The sequence below is a fragment of the Berghia stephanieae genome, chromosome 4 (genome assembly GCF_034508935.2).
Source record: "Berghia stephanieae isolate SIO BIC M18660-M18661 chromosome 4, UCSD_Bste_1.3, whole genome shotgun sequence".
NCBI lineage: Eukaryota > Metazoa > Mollusca > Gastropoda > Nudibranchia > Aeolidiidae > Berghia > Berghia stephanieae.
In genome coordinates, this window is record NC_088363.1 from 78,607,861 (window position 1) to 78,626,157 (window position 18,297).

At 34.4% G+C, this 18,297-nt stretch overlaps 1 protein-coding gene across 8 annotated transcripts in view; it reads left to right on the forward strand.

The window, feature by feature from the left end:
- Nucleotides 1–18,297, forward strand: part of LOC144971323 (calcium uptake protein 3, mitochondrial-like) — an 89,690-nt gene that overhangs the window by 55,284 nt on the left and 16,109 nt on the right. For 4 of the 8 annotated variants that reach the window (XM_078911987.1, XM_078911985.1, XM_078911981.1 and 1 more), the window contains 2 exons: nt 12,471–12,553; nt 16,536–16,616. In XM_078911987.1, coding sequence (XP_078768113.1) covers nt 12,471–12,553; nt 16,536–16,616 — 164 coding nt within the window. The remainder of the gene's footprint in view (nt 1–12,470; nt 12,554–16,535; nt 16,617–18,297) is intronic. The other 4 variants (XM_078911988.1, XM_078911983.1, XM_078911986.1 and 1 more) reach the window with 1 other exon arrangement.

An 18,297-nucleotide genomic window follows, 5' to 3' on the forward strand; every position in this document is an offset into this window, starting at 1 on the left:
ACGCTACTCGCAAATTATCGTTTCTGTATAAGATTTGCCGATACAAAGTTGCACAAACAATATTTTATGTATATATAAGGGTAAACTGAAAAGTCTTGACGCCACTCTTGCATTTTCAAAACTATAATAGATCCGAAATTGACAAAGGTATCAAAGCAAAAGCTTGGTTTATGTCCTTTCCGCTTATCGTTTTAAATTTTAGCATAGTCACCATTCCCATCCACACACACAGTTGCCACCGACGCACCAGTTATTGTTCCGCGTCGGAGAGGAATTCACGTGGCTCCTTGCCTTTGCCTGCACCTTGTCGTCACTGCCAAAATTTGGCCCATTGAGGTGTCTCTTAAGTCTTAAGAAAATGAAAAATTTACTTGGAGCTAAATCGGAACTGTAAGATGAGTCTTCTAAAACTTCGAAAAAAAAAACTTCCTCTTTCAATGTAATCATGCGTATGTGTCAGCATTCTCGATATCCAACGAACACATACCTTTCTGCAACCCAGGATTTCTCGAACGATATATCCAACTCGTCCCTATGAAATTCCAATCCTTTGCAAAATGCCTGATTGTTTTATTTGACGATTGGCTCGGTTTAAGTTTGTCAATTTGTTCTTGATTTACTTCGCACGATCCAGTTTATGGATAAACAATGCGAGACTACTCATTAATGGCGATGGAGACCAGTAAAGCATTAAACCCACCGTTGAACTGTTCATATACCAACACAGAAGTCACCATGATTACGTTTCAGCCGTTTATGAATGTTTACGGATGCACATCCCTCTGCAGTAAGGATCTCAGTCACAGGACGCTGTTAATTGCATTATTTTTTATTTTTTAAAATAATTTTTTTTTGCGTGATTTCTTCGACCAACATGTTGGAATATGGGTTCTTTTAAATAAGATAAATTAAAATCAAGAAACAACAGCTAAAGAATATTTGGTGACCTAATAAAGTATAATAAAGAATAAAGTACTCACATGTTGATGTGTAGTTTATACTAGTGAGTTTTATACGAATCGGAAATATCCACTTCACTAAGCTTCACTTTTCAGTCATGCCTAGTATATTATATTAGTAGATTGCATTTCATTCTGGGGGGGACCACAGCACACACTATTTATAGGTTCATTTTCATCTTAGAGCTTTATCGGTGTTTGTTTACAGCTTTGCCTCTGAGCCATTTACATATCCAATGTGACTTACTGGTGGAGCATAGGGCCTCAACATCACTCTTCCATCGTCTTCTGTCCTTGGCACAAACCTTTGCCTCACTCCAGGTAAGATTGGAGGCGCACAAATCTTGGTGAAGGCTTCACCTCCAAGTCTGTTTTGGACGACCACATTTCCTCTTGCCCTGTGGGTTCCATTCGAGAGCCTGCTTGGTTATTTTACATGGCTCTTTCCGCAAGGTATGGCCAACCCATCGCCACTTTCTGCGTCTGACCCGGACATCCAATTGTTCTTGGTTTGTTCTTGTCCATTTGGCACTTTGTCAAACCATTTCAACCTGAGTATTTGTCGACAACAGCGATTGACAAAAGTTTGTATCTTGGCTGATGTGGTCAAGGTTGTTCGCCAAGTCTCAGACCCATAGAGCAGGACTGCTTTAACATTAGTGTTATACATTTTAAGCTTGGTGTTTGTGGATATGCTGGACGCTTTCCATATTGGTCTCAGTATATTATATCCGTAGATAGCATTTCATTCTGGAGGGACCACAGCACACACTATGCATATAGGTTCATTTTCATCTTAGAGCTTTATAGTTGTTTGTTTACAGCTTTGCCTCTGAGCCATTTACATATATCCAATGTAATACTTATTTAAGCTAGTGAAGAACCAGCAATATTTGCCGGAAAATAAAGGTTATTACGAACAGGCACTCGTTTATTTTAATTATTATACTACGGCACTGTGGAAATTAACACAGATCGAGACGAATCTTTTGAATCACCAACGATCAAAGTCGGTCCATTTATAAAGTCTTTAGGTGCGCGCAAATGAATCTGGCAACAGGGTGGCTGGATGGCGATTTCCAAGGCCAAAGTCAAATTAGGGACCGATCATTATGCCATTGCTATATTCTTAATAACCATTTGAGTCAACGGGTAATAGAATTAACCTTAATTTAAACAGGTTTGCAAGTTACTTGTATACCAATCTGTAAGAAAATAGTTTCATGATTCTTAGATTTCCCGATTAAAATGACCCCCTAAAAAAACCCTGAAATCTGGAACTTCCGTGAACTCCTAGGTTTGAGAGCAAGGTGAGGGTCATATTAATCATCGATATTAGGATGAGTTTTCTGATCAAAATTTTAAATACGTGTTTGCCTTCTGTTTGTTTGTTTGTTGATTGTATTGTGTGTGGTTGTTTTTTGTTTTGTTTTGTTTTTTGTTTTTCTTTTGTGTTTGTTTTTTTTCTGTTTTATTGTTTTTGATGTGTGTCTGTGTGTTGGTTTTGTTTTTTTTGGGTTTTTATTTTTAATTTTTTTTTTTTTTTTTTTTTTTGGGGGGGGGGTTTGTTTGTTTGTTTTTTGTTGTTTTGTTTTTTTTTGGGGGGGGGGGGTATTTTTTTCTTCTTTTTTTTCACACTATGGCAGCTTTGTTCGGACTATTTTATAATACTGTCCAATCCAGGTCACCTTGTGAAGAAATACCCCATCAATTCCTCTTCTTATCACGGCTTTATCTCCCCTCTCCATTCTTGTCTTTTAATTTATGAATAATATTTTCATGAAGTTTTTTATTTTATGTTTTCCCCTCATACCTTCAAAAACAAAGCCGAGCCGATATCTCCACTGCCATTTTATTCAAATCTCTACAAACCAGTGTATTCATTTTGTGGATTTAAACAAATCCGATCCCTATTTATTTGATTATTTTTTTTAATTATTAAAAAGATAATTTTGAGGTCCGCTAAGCCAGGTTGTTCAAAGCAAATTATGCCCCGATACGATCTTTCTTTTCAGTGCTTTTCCTCTCTCTTTGATAACGATAATAGTTTGTAATAACGTTGTTACTCTAAATTTGTCTTGTCAAAGTTCAACATTTTTTTTTTTTTGGTCACAGCCCAGTCCCCTGTTCTATCACCACCCATTATCTTCGTAACCATTGTCTCCACTCTTCCCCTCATCTCTAATCGCCTATTTTGAAATTACGATAACCCTCCTCCTCCCCCTCTTCCACATAACGGTATTTTGGGACTTAAACGCTGAATAGAAACCCTTGTTTAAAATTTTTTTTTTTTAATGATCAGGTAATTTCTGTTGTACACTGACAAAAAGCCTTTTTTTCTTTTTGAATGGCCAGAAAACTTTTGCTTCATTTATTGATCAAGTAAACTGACCACCATCTTGCCAAAATCTTTAGTCTTCAGGGGATATTTATTTTAATTTAGCAATTTGGGATCATTTTAATCCACCGTTATTTGAAGGGAAAATATTTTTGAGGGAATGGGATCGCGGAAAGAAATTGGGGGGGGGGGGGGGGGGGGGGGGCTAAAATGCAAAAAAAAAAAAGATATTTTGTTAATTTAATGTATTTTTATTGTAGTTTATGATTTATTAATTGGTCAGATGAATTTTAGTGTGGATATTTTAAATCCACACCCACAATAGGGAATGCTACCCCCCCACACACACACTCATTATTTGGGGGTGTAGGGTTAGGTTTAGGTGGAATGAAATAGGAGGGTCAGGTGCTCAATTGAGAGATCTTTGAACCCTTAAAATATATTTGTAAAATATAATACTGAAAATAAAAAGCCTTTGTCATTTCAATCCCTCCCACAAGGGAGTCATTTCAATCCCTCCCACCCAACCCCTCTCGCACGTTTTACACTACGTGTGTTTTATACCGGATTTTTTTTTTTTTTTTTTTTTTTTTTGTAATTAATAATCTTGGGGGGTATATATATATATATATATATATATATATATATACGCCAAATGACTCTTATTGGATTGGATATATATATATATATATATATATATATATATATATATATATATATATATATCCAATCCAATAAGAGTCATTTGGCGTAAACATGTTTTGACCCAACCTTTTCAAAGGATGCAAATCTTTATTCCAAAAATAATAAATAATAATAATAATAATAATAATAATAATAATAATAATAATAATAATAATAATAATAATAATAATAATAATAATAATAATAATAATAATAATTTGCAATTATTTTTCCATAAATTTTTCTTTTGTAAACACTGAACATAAGTTTGATTTTTAAAAGATATTCTTTTCTTTCTTCGATTTCTTTTTTCCTCGTTCATTTTGATACATTTCAAATATTCAATTTGTTTTCCAATATTTTTCCTGTCGATTGCTTATCTAATCTTTTTCACCTTTATCGCTGCTTACTCTCATACCCTTGTTCATCTTTTTTAAAAACTCGCATTTAAAGATTTGGCCAGAAAATTCGTCCTTCAAATATCGATCAATTTAAATGACCCTCGTCTTGGCAATAAACTCTCAAACCTGGGATTTCGCGAAGTACTCTGTCAAACTTAAACATCCGCCTAACTAGCTACCCAATCACAGATGACCGGATGGTTAGAGGAGTAGAGGTTGGGGGAAGCCTCGACTCAACCCGTCTAAACCCTTTACCATTGAGGTGAGTGATCTACCAATTGAGCTATCCGGACTCCTCGAAATGAGCTAGATTGCTATCAATCTCATTGTTCCACCTTTTCCACCTTTATCGCTGCTTATTCTCGTACACTTGTTCATCCTGGAGGTGTCCCCATCTAAGGCCAGCTGCTCAGTTATCACGTGACTCGCTCGGCCCTATTGTCCGGCCACACGCGCCTAATCATAACAATATCTTTATACCCCCCCCCCCCCCCTTCACCCCTTTCCATCATCACCTTCACCACCAACCTTTCCACATAGATCAGCCATCATCCCCCTATTCAGATTGCTTTCCTTTCTTGTTTTCCAAGTTTTCTTTGTCCACATGATGCCCCTCTTCCCCTGCCGTTTTCTTTCATCTTGAAACACAACACTCTATTCGTCTACCTCGTCCAACATCTACGACTGAGATTCGGGTGTTTGGGCTCTGTGTCCTTTCCAAAATCAGGACTGAGAACTCCTATTGAGTATTGAGCTTGTGGATGGGGAGGAGGAGGAGGAGAGAGAGAGAGAGAGAGAGAGAGAGAGAGAGAGAGAGAGAGAGTGCGTGTCTTGTCTTGTCTAGAAATAGTATGATTAGGAGGGGACATAGTTTTATGAAATATTTAGTATTTTTTACGAAGGAAGCAAAATGGATGAACGAGATTATAAATTGTGAATTTTAATATATTGGAGCAGGGATAGGGAGAGGGGTATGATAGAGAGAGAGAGAGAGAGAGAGAGAGAGAGAGAGAGAGAGTAGTTTAATTGGAAGGGGGGTGGGAGGTATTGAAAGCAATATCGGGTAGGAGAAATGGTCGATAGAGAGAGAATTATGTCGACATTTATTTGAGAAACTGATAATCATCAATGGTGAGCCTAGAGAGGTATGTAGTACCACTAGTGATATTTTTCCAAGTGTAGTGGTTTGCTTCAGTTCACAGCCGGATTCCAAAGAGACAGATGGCGCGTGAAGGGCCAGAAGAGCGCATCACAATAGGTGAGGAATGTCCGAGCGAGAGGGGCGTGTGCAAGGCTCGGGCCGTACAAAACGACTTGCCCATTGTCCCTGGATCCGAAAAGGCGTCGACCAGGCGCGTTCTGGTCACACGACCACTCACTCCTTCTCAATGCTAGGACAACAAAAACCCTCATTCACCTCTTTTAACTCTACCTCTTTCATCATCATCATCATCATCATCATCATCATCTCTCTCTCTCTCTCTCTCTCTCTCTCTCTCTCTCTCTCTCTCTCTCTCTCTCTCTCTCTCTCTCTCTCCGTCTTCCTCCTTCCTTCTCACCTTACCTCACCTGAACTGGCTGTGGTCAAGAGTGTCAGATTATGCACATTGTGTGAAGGAAGCACGAAAGCCGATAATTTAAATGTACACAGATTTGACACTAAATATCTAGTCTTTTATCGAAAAAAAAATAAAATTAATTTAAAATAAAAAAAGAAAGTAGTGTGACATTTGTAACGGGCGGACGTTTTATAAGCTGAAAGTCCGTCCCTATTGTTCCGTGGTTTTAAAATAGTTTTTTTTTCTCTGTTTATTGATTTGTTTGTTTTTGTTTTTTGGGGGGTGGTATCTATTTTATAAAGTTTATCCTTGGGGTCTTTATATTGGTTTCTTTGTGTGGTGGGTGGGTGTCAGATTTAAAAAGAATCGTCCAACAGCATTTTTAACTTTTTAAAAACCTTAACCACATTTTTTTTTTTCACTCTGGACGACTTTCCCACGATCTTTTTTTTTCCTTCTTCTTTTAAATGATATTTGAGTGTTACTGAGCTTGGTCAACCATCTGAAATTAGTGCCAAAAAGTTTTTTTCCACGGCAAGGTGGGTATTGAGTTAGTCAACGTTTTTAGCATACTTCAAAAAGCACTCGACTAACAAACATGAGGTACCAGTCTCGATCCCAGGTTTGTTTGATTGTGTTTCGTGTGTGCGTGTGTGTGTGTTTGTTGTTGTTTTGTTGGGGTTTTTTGGTGTTTTTTTTAATTAATTTGTTTGGTTTTTATTTTGTTTTTGTTTTTGGGGGGTTTTTTTGTTTTGTTGTTGTTGTTTTGTTTTTGTTTTTTGTTTTTTTGTGTGTGTTTTTTTTTTTGGAGGGAGGGGATGTCGGCCACCCAACAAGTCTTTTAGATCTGATTAAATCTGGTGCTTTATACAAGCACCTAGTTCAAAATGACAGCATTCGGAAAAATTTACTTATTATATTCTATATGTTGGTTTCTAAAGGCTCTGACCCACCCACCCCCCCCTCTCTCTCTCTCTCTCTCTCTCTCTCTCTCTCTCTCTCTCTCTCTCTCTCTCCCTCCCTCTCTCTCTCCCTCTCTCTCTCTTTTTTTTTCTTCTTTCTTTCTTTCTTTATCTCCTTCTCCCCCCCACCTCTCTCTCTCTCTTTCTATCTATCTATCTATCTGTCTATCTATCTATCTATATCTCTTTTTTTTCAATACCCACCTATGATGATGATGACGATGATGATAATGATTATTATTATTATTATTATTATTATTATTATTATTATTATTATTATTATTATTATTAGTATTATTATTATTATTATTTCATTATCATTATCATCTTCGTCGTCATCGTCATCATCATTGCGGTTGTGATAACAAGGATTATGGTTACATTGTTGATGATGATGATGGTGGTGGTGGTGGTGGTAGTGGTGGTGACGACGTCGAATTGCTTAAAGAATTCATCACAAGGCTGAAATCAAATATTATTATTATGCAGGCATTAATATATTCACTAATAATATATTATGACATGTTATTGCGATCCTAACACACCTGTTTGTAACCTGTAATGCTACTTTATTATAAGAAGAGATTTGTTGTATTGTTTTGTTTTTGTCTTTGGGGTTTGTTTTGTTTGTTTTTTGTTTTGTTTTTTTTTTTTTTTTTGCTTTTTTTTTGGGGGGGGGGGGGGGTTGGTGGTTGTTCGTTTGTTTCTTTTGTTTGTTTTATTTGTTGTTTTGTTGTTTTTTGTTGATTTTTGGGGGTCTTTTTGTTTTTAGATTGTATGTACAGAGACTATAGGATTGATGTTTGGTTGGTATAGATCAGAATTTAAATCTTTTATCGGTCGGACTTTCCATAGCGGCAGAATGATCGCTTAATCCAGGATTCAATTTTGTTTCCAATTTCATCTGAAATGGATTATTGAATTGTCATTTAAAAGACGTGAGTTGAAATACAATACGAAGTTAATTCAAGTCTTGACGCTATCAGTGGACTAATCAGACCTGCAACGTTTGTTATAACAATATATAAAGGCGGAATGTGTAGTGTAAGTTACGGAGAACAAGAGTTTATGTTTGGCAGTGTTGTAACAAGTAACAATACACAGGACAAACCACATCAATGAAATGCGGAGGTTTTTAAAACAAAATGTGCATGACAACGTGAAAAATGGCATGTTACCGATCCATAAAATGATAGAAGTAGCTTGTTTACATTTCACAAGAAACGCGATCGTTCTCCTGGGGTTTGCGCCGGTTTCTTTCACGAGAGAATTAGTTACAGTTTTGTTTGTTGTTCGCTTTGTTATTTTAAAACAAAGTTCCAACGAAAGAAGCATATTAATTATCCTGTGGAGTATATTTAGAAAAAAGGCACGGTTTTCTTTTTTGTTCTCCTTTACGACGTGGAGATATAAACATTGCTCATGTTATGGACGTAAACAGTAAGGTTTTTATTCATTAAAAAAAAATACTTTCTTGTTCTATTTTTCAAACCTACTTTCGCCCACAGGCCTCAAAACACATTCATTACATTCTTCCAGGAATTGTTAATGCAATTTTAAAAATGTCTAACTTGGATATCCATGGTTGGTCTGGGTTGTTTGTTGCCAACGTGCGAGATGCTGGCTTGATTGGGATGACGAGTGGTAAAAGTAACGATCACTCTACCGTGAATGTCGTAAATCGGAATGACTTCTTATTGTTAAATGGTTTTAACAATTCGTTTTAAAATCTTGATTTGTGTCGTTAAATTCTACCTGGCTACCATTTTTTTGGTCTGTAGAGCTATCGGTATTATTTGATTACAAGCCGGAGGAGTTGGTCTCAAGGTTGTGAGCATAAGTTATTATACAATTTTGATCCATTGTTCTATTCCACCAAGAATGTACAACGCCATATAAATTATCATTATTTGTGGTTAAAGGCGATATGTTCTGGAAAGCCGATGGTTTCACAAACATTGAAGAAAGTTATGACTTTGTGGACTAACCACGTTTTTTGAATGGTGTTTAGAATGATCGACAGCACGAGAAATATTCATAACTTTTATAACTCTCAACAATACAATTGTACGATCCAACCACTTTTTGGGTGTATTCAGTCCAGAACTGGAACTCTTGCTCGAGACGTTCTTCCTCAGCTCAACTAGTTTCATGCAACTGGTCAATATGTTTAGTGACACTGGTCTTCTTCTTCTTCTTCTTCTTCTTCTTCTTCTTCTTCTTCTTCTTCTTCTTCTTCTTCTTCTTCTTCTTCTTCTTCTTCTTCTTCTTCTTCCTCAAGTTTGATGATAGAACTAAATTTGGTTTTAAAATAAATATGAACGAATTTTTTTTTTTTTAAAGAAAAGAAATTGAAAAAAGGAATATTGACGTATAATATAATGAACTTTGGTACTTGAGAGTGTTACTGAGTGATACCGAACGATTAAAAATATCAGGGCTGTCAAATTCCGTTGCATCAGATAGTAGACGATTCCATAGTCTAATAGAAGATTGGTAGAGGAAATTGAGGTGGGCGTTTGATATTGATGGAGAGAATCGCCCTTTAATGTGTACATAATATGTCCTCGAGTCGGACTAGAGATGTGTTTTATGCTTTCTGGGAAATTGACTCGTTTGTGGTAGATCTTATGGAGGCTGCATACTTTTGCTCGTTTTCGGTCTGTAATAAGTGACTACATCGAGAGAAGCTGCTCGGAGGGTGTCAGGTTTCGAATCAAATGTCCTTTGGCTTATTTTTTTTCCTTTATCTTTTTGTTTATGCGTTTTTATAAGTTTTTAATACGCGATTTTTTTTTCTAAAAGGAAACGTCAAGGTCATTTTCTTATCGCGTGTGAAAAAGCAAAGGTATTCAGTCTTAGTTTTGTAGTCAAAATGACAGTGCTAATCTTCTTATAATTTTTGAAGTAAAACTTCCGCCAGAATAAGTTAAAGTTCTTAAGTCCGGCAGGAGTCTTCTTAGTCCATGCCCGAGTAAATGTGGTTGCTGAAATCTGGAGTGTGCCTTATGTTCAGCGGAGTAAATTTGCTTGCTGAGTTTTGGAGTGTGGATGGAGTAAATTTGAATGCTAGACTCTGAAACGAGGCCCGCTTATTACTTGATTCCTGATTATTATATGTCGTGCTCTCTCTCCTCCTCTCCAAAATGTAATTGTCTATGAGATAGTTTAAAGATTAATTTCTAGTCAAATCATCCATCGTCAAAGGAAAGACGCTGCGAATGATTTTATCACCACTCCAACTACGCTCTGATTTTGTTGTTTGTTGTGGTTCGAGATACCCCCCCCCCCCCCCCTAATACTATATTATTTATTGGACTTGGTAAATGGTGTGTCATCACTCTACTTGATTTCCTTCCTTGTGTTTTCCTTTGTCCACTAGAATTCTTATGGACGCGTATTATATTATGTACTTAAATATGCCTTAACCAATTTCCCTATAAAATAATCATATTCGAATCCTGTCACTTTTTCAGTAATCTTAACGATGTACTATTTTTTTAAAACATCTTCATCCCATTGTATCTATCGCTTATATTTTACATTATGATCGTGAAAAAGAAATTTTTCATTATTCTTTGTAAATTAATATATTTTCACATATCTTATAATAAATATATTAGACGTTCAGGTTTTCTGACTTATATTTGCATGGACTTAAAAAGTGTAGATGGGTTCGCACGTTAAAAGCCTATCATAATCCAATAGCCTAATTTATTCGGTTTAACTCCTAAAGAACAGTAGTACAGTAAAAAAAAAAAAAACCAGTATAGTATTTATTTATTTATTTATTTTCATCATCATCATCATCATCATCATCATCATCCTCATTATTATTATTATTAGCCCCACGTCTTTCCCCGCTCCCTCTCCTCCACAACCTCTCCATAAAGACGATCTCATTTGCTTTTCTTCTGGGATTTTTAAAAAATTTATTTATTTTATTTTAATTTTTTTTGTTTTGTTTTGTTTTGTTGGTTTTTGGATTTTTTCCTCAAACAAACTTGCCTAAAACATGATTAAATAGTATTTCGACAAACCCAAACTGCTGAAGACCCTCAACGATCAGACCACCACCACATCCCATAGTTTTCGCATTCCTTTTCTTTTTCTCTTTTCTCGCATACGCAAGTTTCAAAACCATAATATTTATTCAGAATATCGTCCCATCTCACCATGTCCGGTAGTTTTAAATACGTTGTAAGTACATAGCAGTTAGAAGAGTGTTATAAATGTGTTCATTTAATATTTTGTTATTGTTGTATTTTGTTTGCTAATCAACAATATAATAATAAATAATTACACACCCCACAATTTTAACCAACCCCAACTAGTCTAGCTCCACTCCAAGTCCAAGTAAGTCAGGAATTTTTATTCAACACCAATATATTATATAGTTTTATCCTTAGTCTATCAGACGAGTTATTTAAAACTGTATGGTTCTGCACATGGACCACCAATCCAGTCGGATTTTACCTTTGAGATTAATTTATTAAAACTGGAAGTTGGAAGAGCAGACTTTTTATAAGAAAACGGTTGTGTATTATTGAACTGAAAGTGTCGCTGGCGCCATTGAGCTAAACGAACAAGACAAATGTGAATGAAAATTTTCTTGGTATCAAGGAGAAAAACAACAAAATTACATCATGATTAATTCTTCTAAAAGGTTATCTTTTTTTTTAATAATAGAAAAGAAAAATAATTCCTTCCCACCCCAGCCTCGCCCATCCCCTTATTTTTTCCGTTTATTTATTATTTTTTGTTTGTTTGTTATGTTTTGTTTTGTTTTGTTATTTTTGTTTACCATGTGAGATAAAATTAGTTGTAGAATTTGCACGGCGTGAGCTCTTGGTCAACTTTATCGTCGGTTGCTGGTCAGTAGCTCAAAGGACAGATACGGCTGTATTGGTTTTACTGTGACAAAAAAAAAAAAAAAAAAAAAAAAAAACCTTTGATATTGATAGTGCTTATCCACACAGTGGCGTTATTAGAAATTATTTTTAAAGGGAATGCTTTATGGTGCTAAAGTTCTAACAGAGAAATGAAGAGAGAAAAATGGGCCCCAGCGAAAATTGTTCACCTGGGGCATTGAAGTTACCAAACAATGAGAATGAAGAAACCTGGGATTCAATGATACATTAGGTATCATAGAGCAACCATCTCTCTCTCTCTCTCTCTCTTATATATATATATATATATCCTTTCCTCTCTTCTCTCTCTCTTTCCTCTCTCTCTCCTCTCTCTCTCTCTCTCTCTCGCTCCCTCTCTCTCTCTCTCTCTCTCTCCTCTCTCTCTCTCTCTCCTCCTCTCTCTCTCTCTCTCTCTCTCTCTCTCTCTCTCTTTCTCTCTCTCTCTCTCTCTCTCTCTCTCTCTCTCTCTCTCTCTCTCTCTCTCTCTCTCTCTCTCTCTCTGTTATTACCTACAGCCCCACCCACCCCTTTTGTTTCCGCATACGTTGCCAGTTAACTTTAACAATATCACATTATATTCTATTTTGGACAATCCGGTAAAAATCTTCTCACTTTTATTCCAATCCCCTCCCTCTTCCTTTCTTTATTCTTTCACAGAGCCCCATTCTGGATTCAGAATCGCCTTCAATATGTTTGACACGGACGGTAACCAGATGGTTGACAAGAGGGAATTTTTGGTGGTAAGATCGTTGTCTGTTTTGTTATTTTTTTTATTTTGTTTTTAATGCATCATTTCATCAATTGTTGTGTTTTTTATTTCATGCATATTTACATGTTTTTATTCTTTGGTATCTTCAGATGTGAATTGTGTAATTTTATGTTGGTTCGTCTGATTTTATCTCGTTGCCGTCAATTTATTGAAAAAGGAAGTGGTACAAGGGAAAGAACTTAATCAATCGTAGGATGATTTTTTTCTATCAAGGGTTAGTTCCCTTGGAGCCGACTAAAGTAATAAATATTGTCAGATGAGATTGGGTGTTCATCGGTGGTGTATTATTATCATGTTATTTTTTTTTTCTTGGGGGAGGTTGGGGGGGGGGGGAGGGGGGACTTTATTTCTCATATTTTAGTGAGCGTTTAAAAAAAATTCTCGGAAATAATTTTGATTCCTTTTAGTGTTTTTATTATTATTATTATTATTATTATTATTATTATTATTATTATTATTATTATTATTATTATTATTATTATTATTATTAGAGCATTTCTGTAGCGCTTTACCCCAAGGCCTGAAAGCGCTTAACATCGATTAATTGCCTTAAGCTTCTACAGTGTAGGTAAAAATTGCGCACTCACACTCCAGCAATTATTATTATTATTATTATTATTATTATTATTATTATTATTATTATTATTATTATTATTATTATTATTATTATTACTATTATTATTATTATTATTATTATTATTATTATTATTATTATTATTATCATTATTATTGCTCCTTTTTTCAGAACATTGCAATAACCGAGTTTTTATCCCGTAGCATAGAAAATGGAAGTTTTCCATTATTTTTATTTTCGATTATGTGAATTCTCGTAGTTTTATCATTTTATGAGTTTGTAGAAAGCAAGCATAATTTTATTATCATTGTTTGATTGTTGTTGTGTGTGGGTGTGATTGTGTGTTATTATGTATGGTTCACCTTATGAATGTTTATTTCTTCAACACCATGTCGGCGCAATGTGTATGGCTGTTGTAACCCGCTGTGCTATGAGTGCTTTGTATGGTGAAAATATTGTTTATTTTGCTTTAATAATTTTTTTTTTTGCATTCAGAGATAAGAGTTTGGTAACCCATATTGATATATCGATGTGCGTTTGATTTGAACTGGTTTTAATAAAAACAGGAACTGGAGATGTGTCTGAATTCGATTCTTCTGTTGCAATATGAACGAAGTTTGAAATTGATGTTGCCCTCTCAATTTTTAGTATAATTTAATCATGCAAGAAAAGATTAAAATTAATTTGAAAGTTTTTGTAGAAGAAGAAGAATGTCAAGAACGGGAAAAATAGGAAAATGTCCATCGCTGCCTGTAGTTAGATACCCATTTCACACTTGAGTTGAGTAGGGTAATGTGTTTTGAGCGCCTTGGCCAAGGATACAACGCCGTGGCTAGAGTTTTGCTATCGTTGTGATCCACCAGGTCATTGACAAGACTTATTTTCCGACTGGACGTCAATGCCCCACATTATCAGAGTATGTTTATCTTTTTCTTTGATTTGTTGTTGTCGTTGTTTTGGTTTGGTTTGGTTTGTTTTGGTTTGTTTTTGTTGTTTTTAGTTGTTTTTTAATATATACTTTTACTTAAAGCAGTAGTTATTTATTTGATTATGTATTTTTATTTTTAACTTTTCTTTTCTATTTTTTGTTTTATTTTCATAATTTTAAAATATGTTTTAGCCTTGATGTGTATTTTTTAAATGAAATTTATGTATGTAGATTAAGCCCCCCCCCCCCCCCCCCCCCCAAAAAGAAACCCCCCAAAAATGTAGGAGTGGGCAGCATGAAAAGGAACTGGTCACCCTTCTAAACTCTCTCTTTGACATAGAACATTGTCCATCACCAACCGTACAGCATCTAACTTCTGCTCGAGACATAGAGCTCCTGACTTTTTGATCATTATTATTATTATTATTATTATTATTATTATTATTATTATTATTATTTTTTTATTATTATTATTATTATTATTATTATTATTATTATTATTATTATTATTATTATTATTATTAGAAGGAATGTTTTTGTAGTGGTTTGTGCATCTCGTGTAATTAGATTGAGGCGTTTTCTATTAATTTTTCTTTTAAATTCAAGCTTTATTATTATTATTTTATTTATTTTTTTGGTTTTGTTTTGTTTTTTCATAGTACTAGGTATCCCAAACTACTGCTTTTCAACAGGTTAATGTTTCCTCACAAATCATCAAAAATGGGGTCTCTTTGAGCAGTCTCTCTGTGTCTTGAATTTAAGTTATTATTGAAAAACGTATACCATTAAAATCATCAGCCTATATTACCCCAAATTGAGCTTGCGAGCTTGTTTCAGCGCAAAGCGTCATCCAGATAAAGAATGCCTGTTTAGTTTTTTGTTTTTGTTTTGTTTCTTTGGGTTTATTTATTTTTTTGGGGGGGAGGGGGGGTGTTTGGGGGGGGGGGGGGGCAGGGGGTTGTTATACAAAATTTATGTTTTTTCGCAAATCATTTTTTTTAAATGAGGCGTATTTAAACTCTCTCTCTCTCTCTCTCTCTCTCTCTCTCTCTCTCTCTCTCTCTCTCTCTCTCTCTCTCTCTCTCTCTCTCTCTCTCTCTCTCTGTGTGTGTGTGTGTGTGTGTGTGTTGAACTTAAGTGAATGGTGAAAAACTTTTACCATTAAAATCATCAGCCTTTGAAGATTACATTAGCAAAAATTGGGCCTGCTAGCTTTTTTCTGTGTAAAGCACCATCTATGTAAACAAAGCCTATTTTTTCTTTCCCTACTTAAGATTTATTTTTCTTCACAAATCATCAAAAAATGAAACTTTAAAAACCCATAATTTTTAAATTTATTTTCCGATGTGGCTTTGTAATTTAATTTTTGCTATTCGTATAACGAAATTTTAGTTTGGGACACCTAATTGTACTCATACTTTTTGTGTTCACTCTTCTCTTACTTTTAAAATGTTGATTGTGTGTAATGACAGTTGAATAATAGCTTAATGCTACCGAAAATGCACTTTGTTTTGATGTGGTTTTTTCAAAAGAAATAATAACCGTTGAATTCCTCTTTAGGTGTGCTCTGTTCATCTTGGTGAAACAATACGCTTCAACAGTCATAACGTCACTTCCCTTGTAATGACGCATGGTAACTTAGTAACTGGCTCTAAACTATCGAAACAATGGCAGACGCCCTTATGAAATATTTCTCCGGCGAAGCATTAAAGCGTATCCAGACGGGAAAAAACATAAATTTGATCATGTTTTGACTTTTACGCATTCTGATCACAAGACATATGAAAAGTACTAGCCAGCATAAAGAATAAAAAGTAATGATTTTCTTTGTTTAGAACCAAGATGGCCGCCGCTGCCGGGCGGTGTGACATCAGATTACTGAATCCAATTAATGCAATCTACAAAAGGTTTTTATAAAAAGACTGGTAATAATTAATGGTTGATCTCAAATAAATTATATTGAATTAAAATTAGATTAGTTATCCGTTATGGTAATACTTATACATGGCCGATCACAGATCTGTAATAATGAAATAGAAACAGATCAATTGACAGCTATCTAATTCTTGACATGTAAAATGTTAAAGTTAGTCTATATCCAGGCAATACAATTATGTTTGTGCATTCCAATATTACACTTATTGTGTGATTTTTTTTTTCCAGGTATATCCTTGTAACCCTGTGGTTAATATTCAAAAGCTACGTCATTCAGCAATATTTGCTTTGTGATTTTTTTTTTTTTTAATTATTTATTTTCTCCATTTATTTTGTACTTTTCCCCACCGTGTTGTTTCTAGTATGTCCCCTGCTCTTCTTGTGATTTGTTTTAGACCATTATAAAGAAAAGAAAAAATCAAGTAAGAAATTTGTGATGATAAACGTTACCCCCAGATCTCATGGTTGCAGTCATGTTATGTCATCATTACCTGTAATTTTGATTGTCCATTTCAGCTGGAATCCTTCTTCATTCTCCCTCCTGAAGAGAGAAAGTTTATCCCCCGTGACCCAAGTCGCCTTGAGAAACTTTTTGCTGTAGGGATCACTGCCTCCAAGATTTTAACATATTTTTTTGCCCATTTTTTTTTTTTTTCGCTGCTAGGCTGGATAGCTAACTGGCATTTTGTCCCTGCAACCCTTCAGACCTACTTACCTTTTTTTCACCTGGTGCACTCGCTACTCTGTTTGTATCCTATGTTATAGATACCGTAGTATTGATCAATTAGTGGGAAATTAAAGGATATTATATTATGAGGTTACGTTTATAAGTAAATTCATTTTTTTAAAAAAAAGATGAAGCAACCAATGAAGTTGAACGTTTTCCTTATCATAGTCATAGATCGGTTAAATTCTAATGATTACGATATATCTAGATAAATACTCATAAAATTTGAAGTTAAAAAGTTTATTAATACAGGTCACTTAACTTTTGATAATAGTCACTCATAAGATTTGATTTCGGGACCAAGATTTGATTTTATTAGGAATTGAAAGGAAGCTTTTGCTATTAACTAGAGCGGTTGAAACCAGACAAAAGTTAGCTGAATCTGTAAATCTTGACTTTCTGATAATCCAGAACTGTTCTGTTTGAAATACCATATTTATTTTTAATTGGTTTATTGTTGCTTTTGATTTGAATAGAATCTTTATTATTATTATTATTATTATTATTATTATTATTATTATTATTATTATTATTATTATTATTATTATTATTATTATTATTATTATTATTATTCGTATTTATTAATTTTAAATGAAAAGAATATATGCTAAGCAGTTGCTTGCTAAATTGTTGTATGACAATTAGATGAAAGTAAGGAGATGCTTATGTTAATATATACATTTTTATGCGCTTTTTTTTTAAAAAGGTGAATCAAGTATAGATTAACATAAAACCAAACTTATTGGAAAAGGAGTGTGTGTGTGTGTGGGTGGGGGGGGGGGGGGGGGCGAAAAATTTGCCATGGACTATTTTAACATTTTGTGAAAATTGTTACTGTTACTTTTCTTAGCAGAAAGATTGGGTTTTCTTAGATATCTGGGTTTTCTTAAATATTTGTCTTCAAATGTCACAAACAATGTTTTTTTTCTAGTTTTTATTGATTTTTCATTGAATGGGTGTTCAGTGTTATAGCACAAATCGATCTAGATATATGTTTTTTTTTTTATCTTGTCTGTTTCCTTTGTCTTTTTTTTTATATGGGGGGTGGGGGTCGGTTTTGTTTTTGTTTTTGATTTTTTTGGTTATTGTTAAAATTATTATTGATTGGGAGTTTTTTTTTAGTTTTGTTTTTTTTGTTTGTTGTTTGTTTGTTTTTTTTGTGTGTGTTTTGTTTTGTTTTGTTGTTCTAGATCAGAACATTTGGTTGTAGGATTTTTTTTTTAAATGGATTTTTGTTATATTTATACTGGTGCTGTGGTGGCAAATGTCTCTCTTTTATTGATATTTCATGATTCATAGCATAGATGTTTCATCAGGGACCAGTTTCTTGATTATTTAAAGATTGCACCAAACATTTTCATTCAAAACTTTAGAAATACTCTTCAGGAAAAAGACACTTTTCTTCCTCCTTTGATACTTTTTTTCTTTTCTTTTTTTTCCCCATGAGTTAACATGTCGTTGTTTTTGTAATGTTTAAGCAATGGAATGGAACTGAACTGAACACTAAACGCATGCGCTTGTGGAATTATAATGGAGCATGAGTAGAAGAAG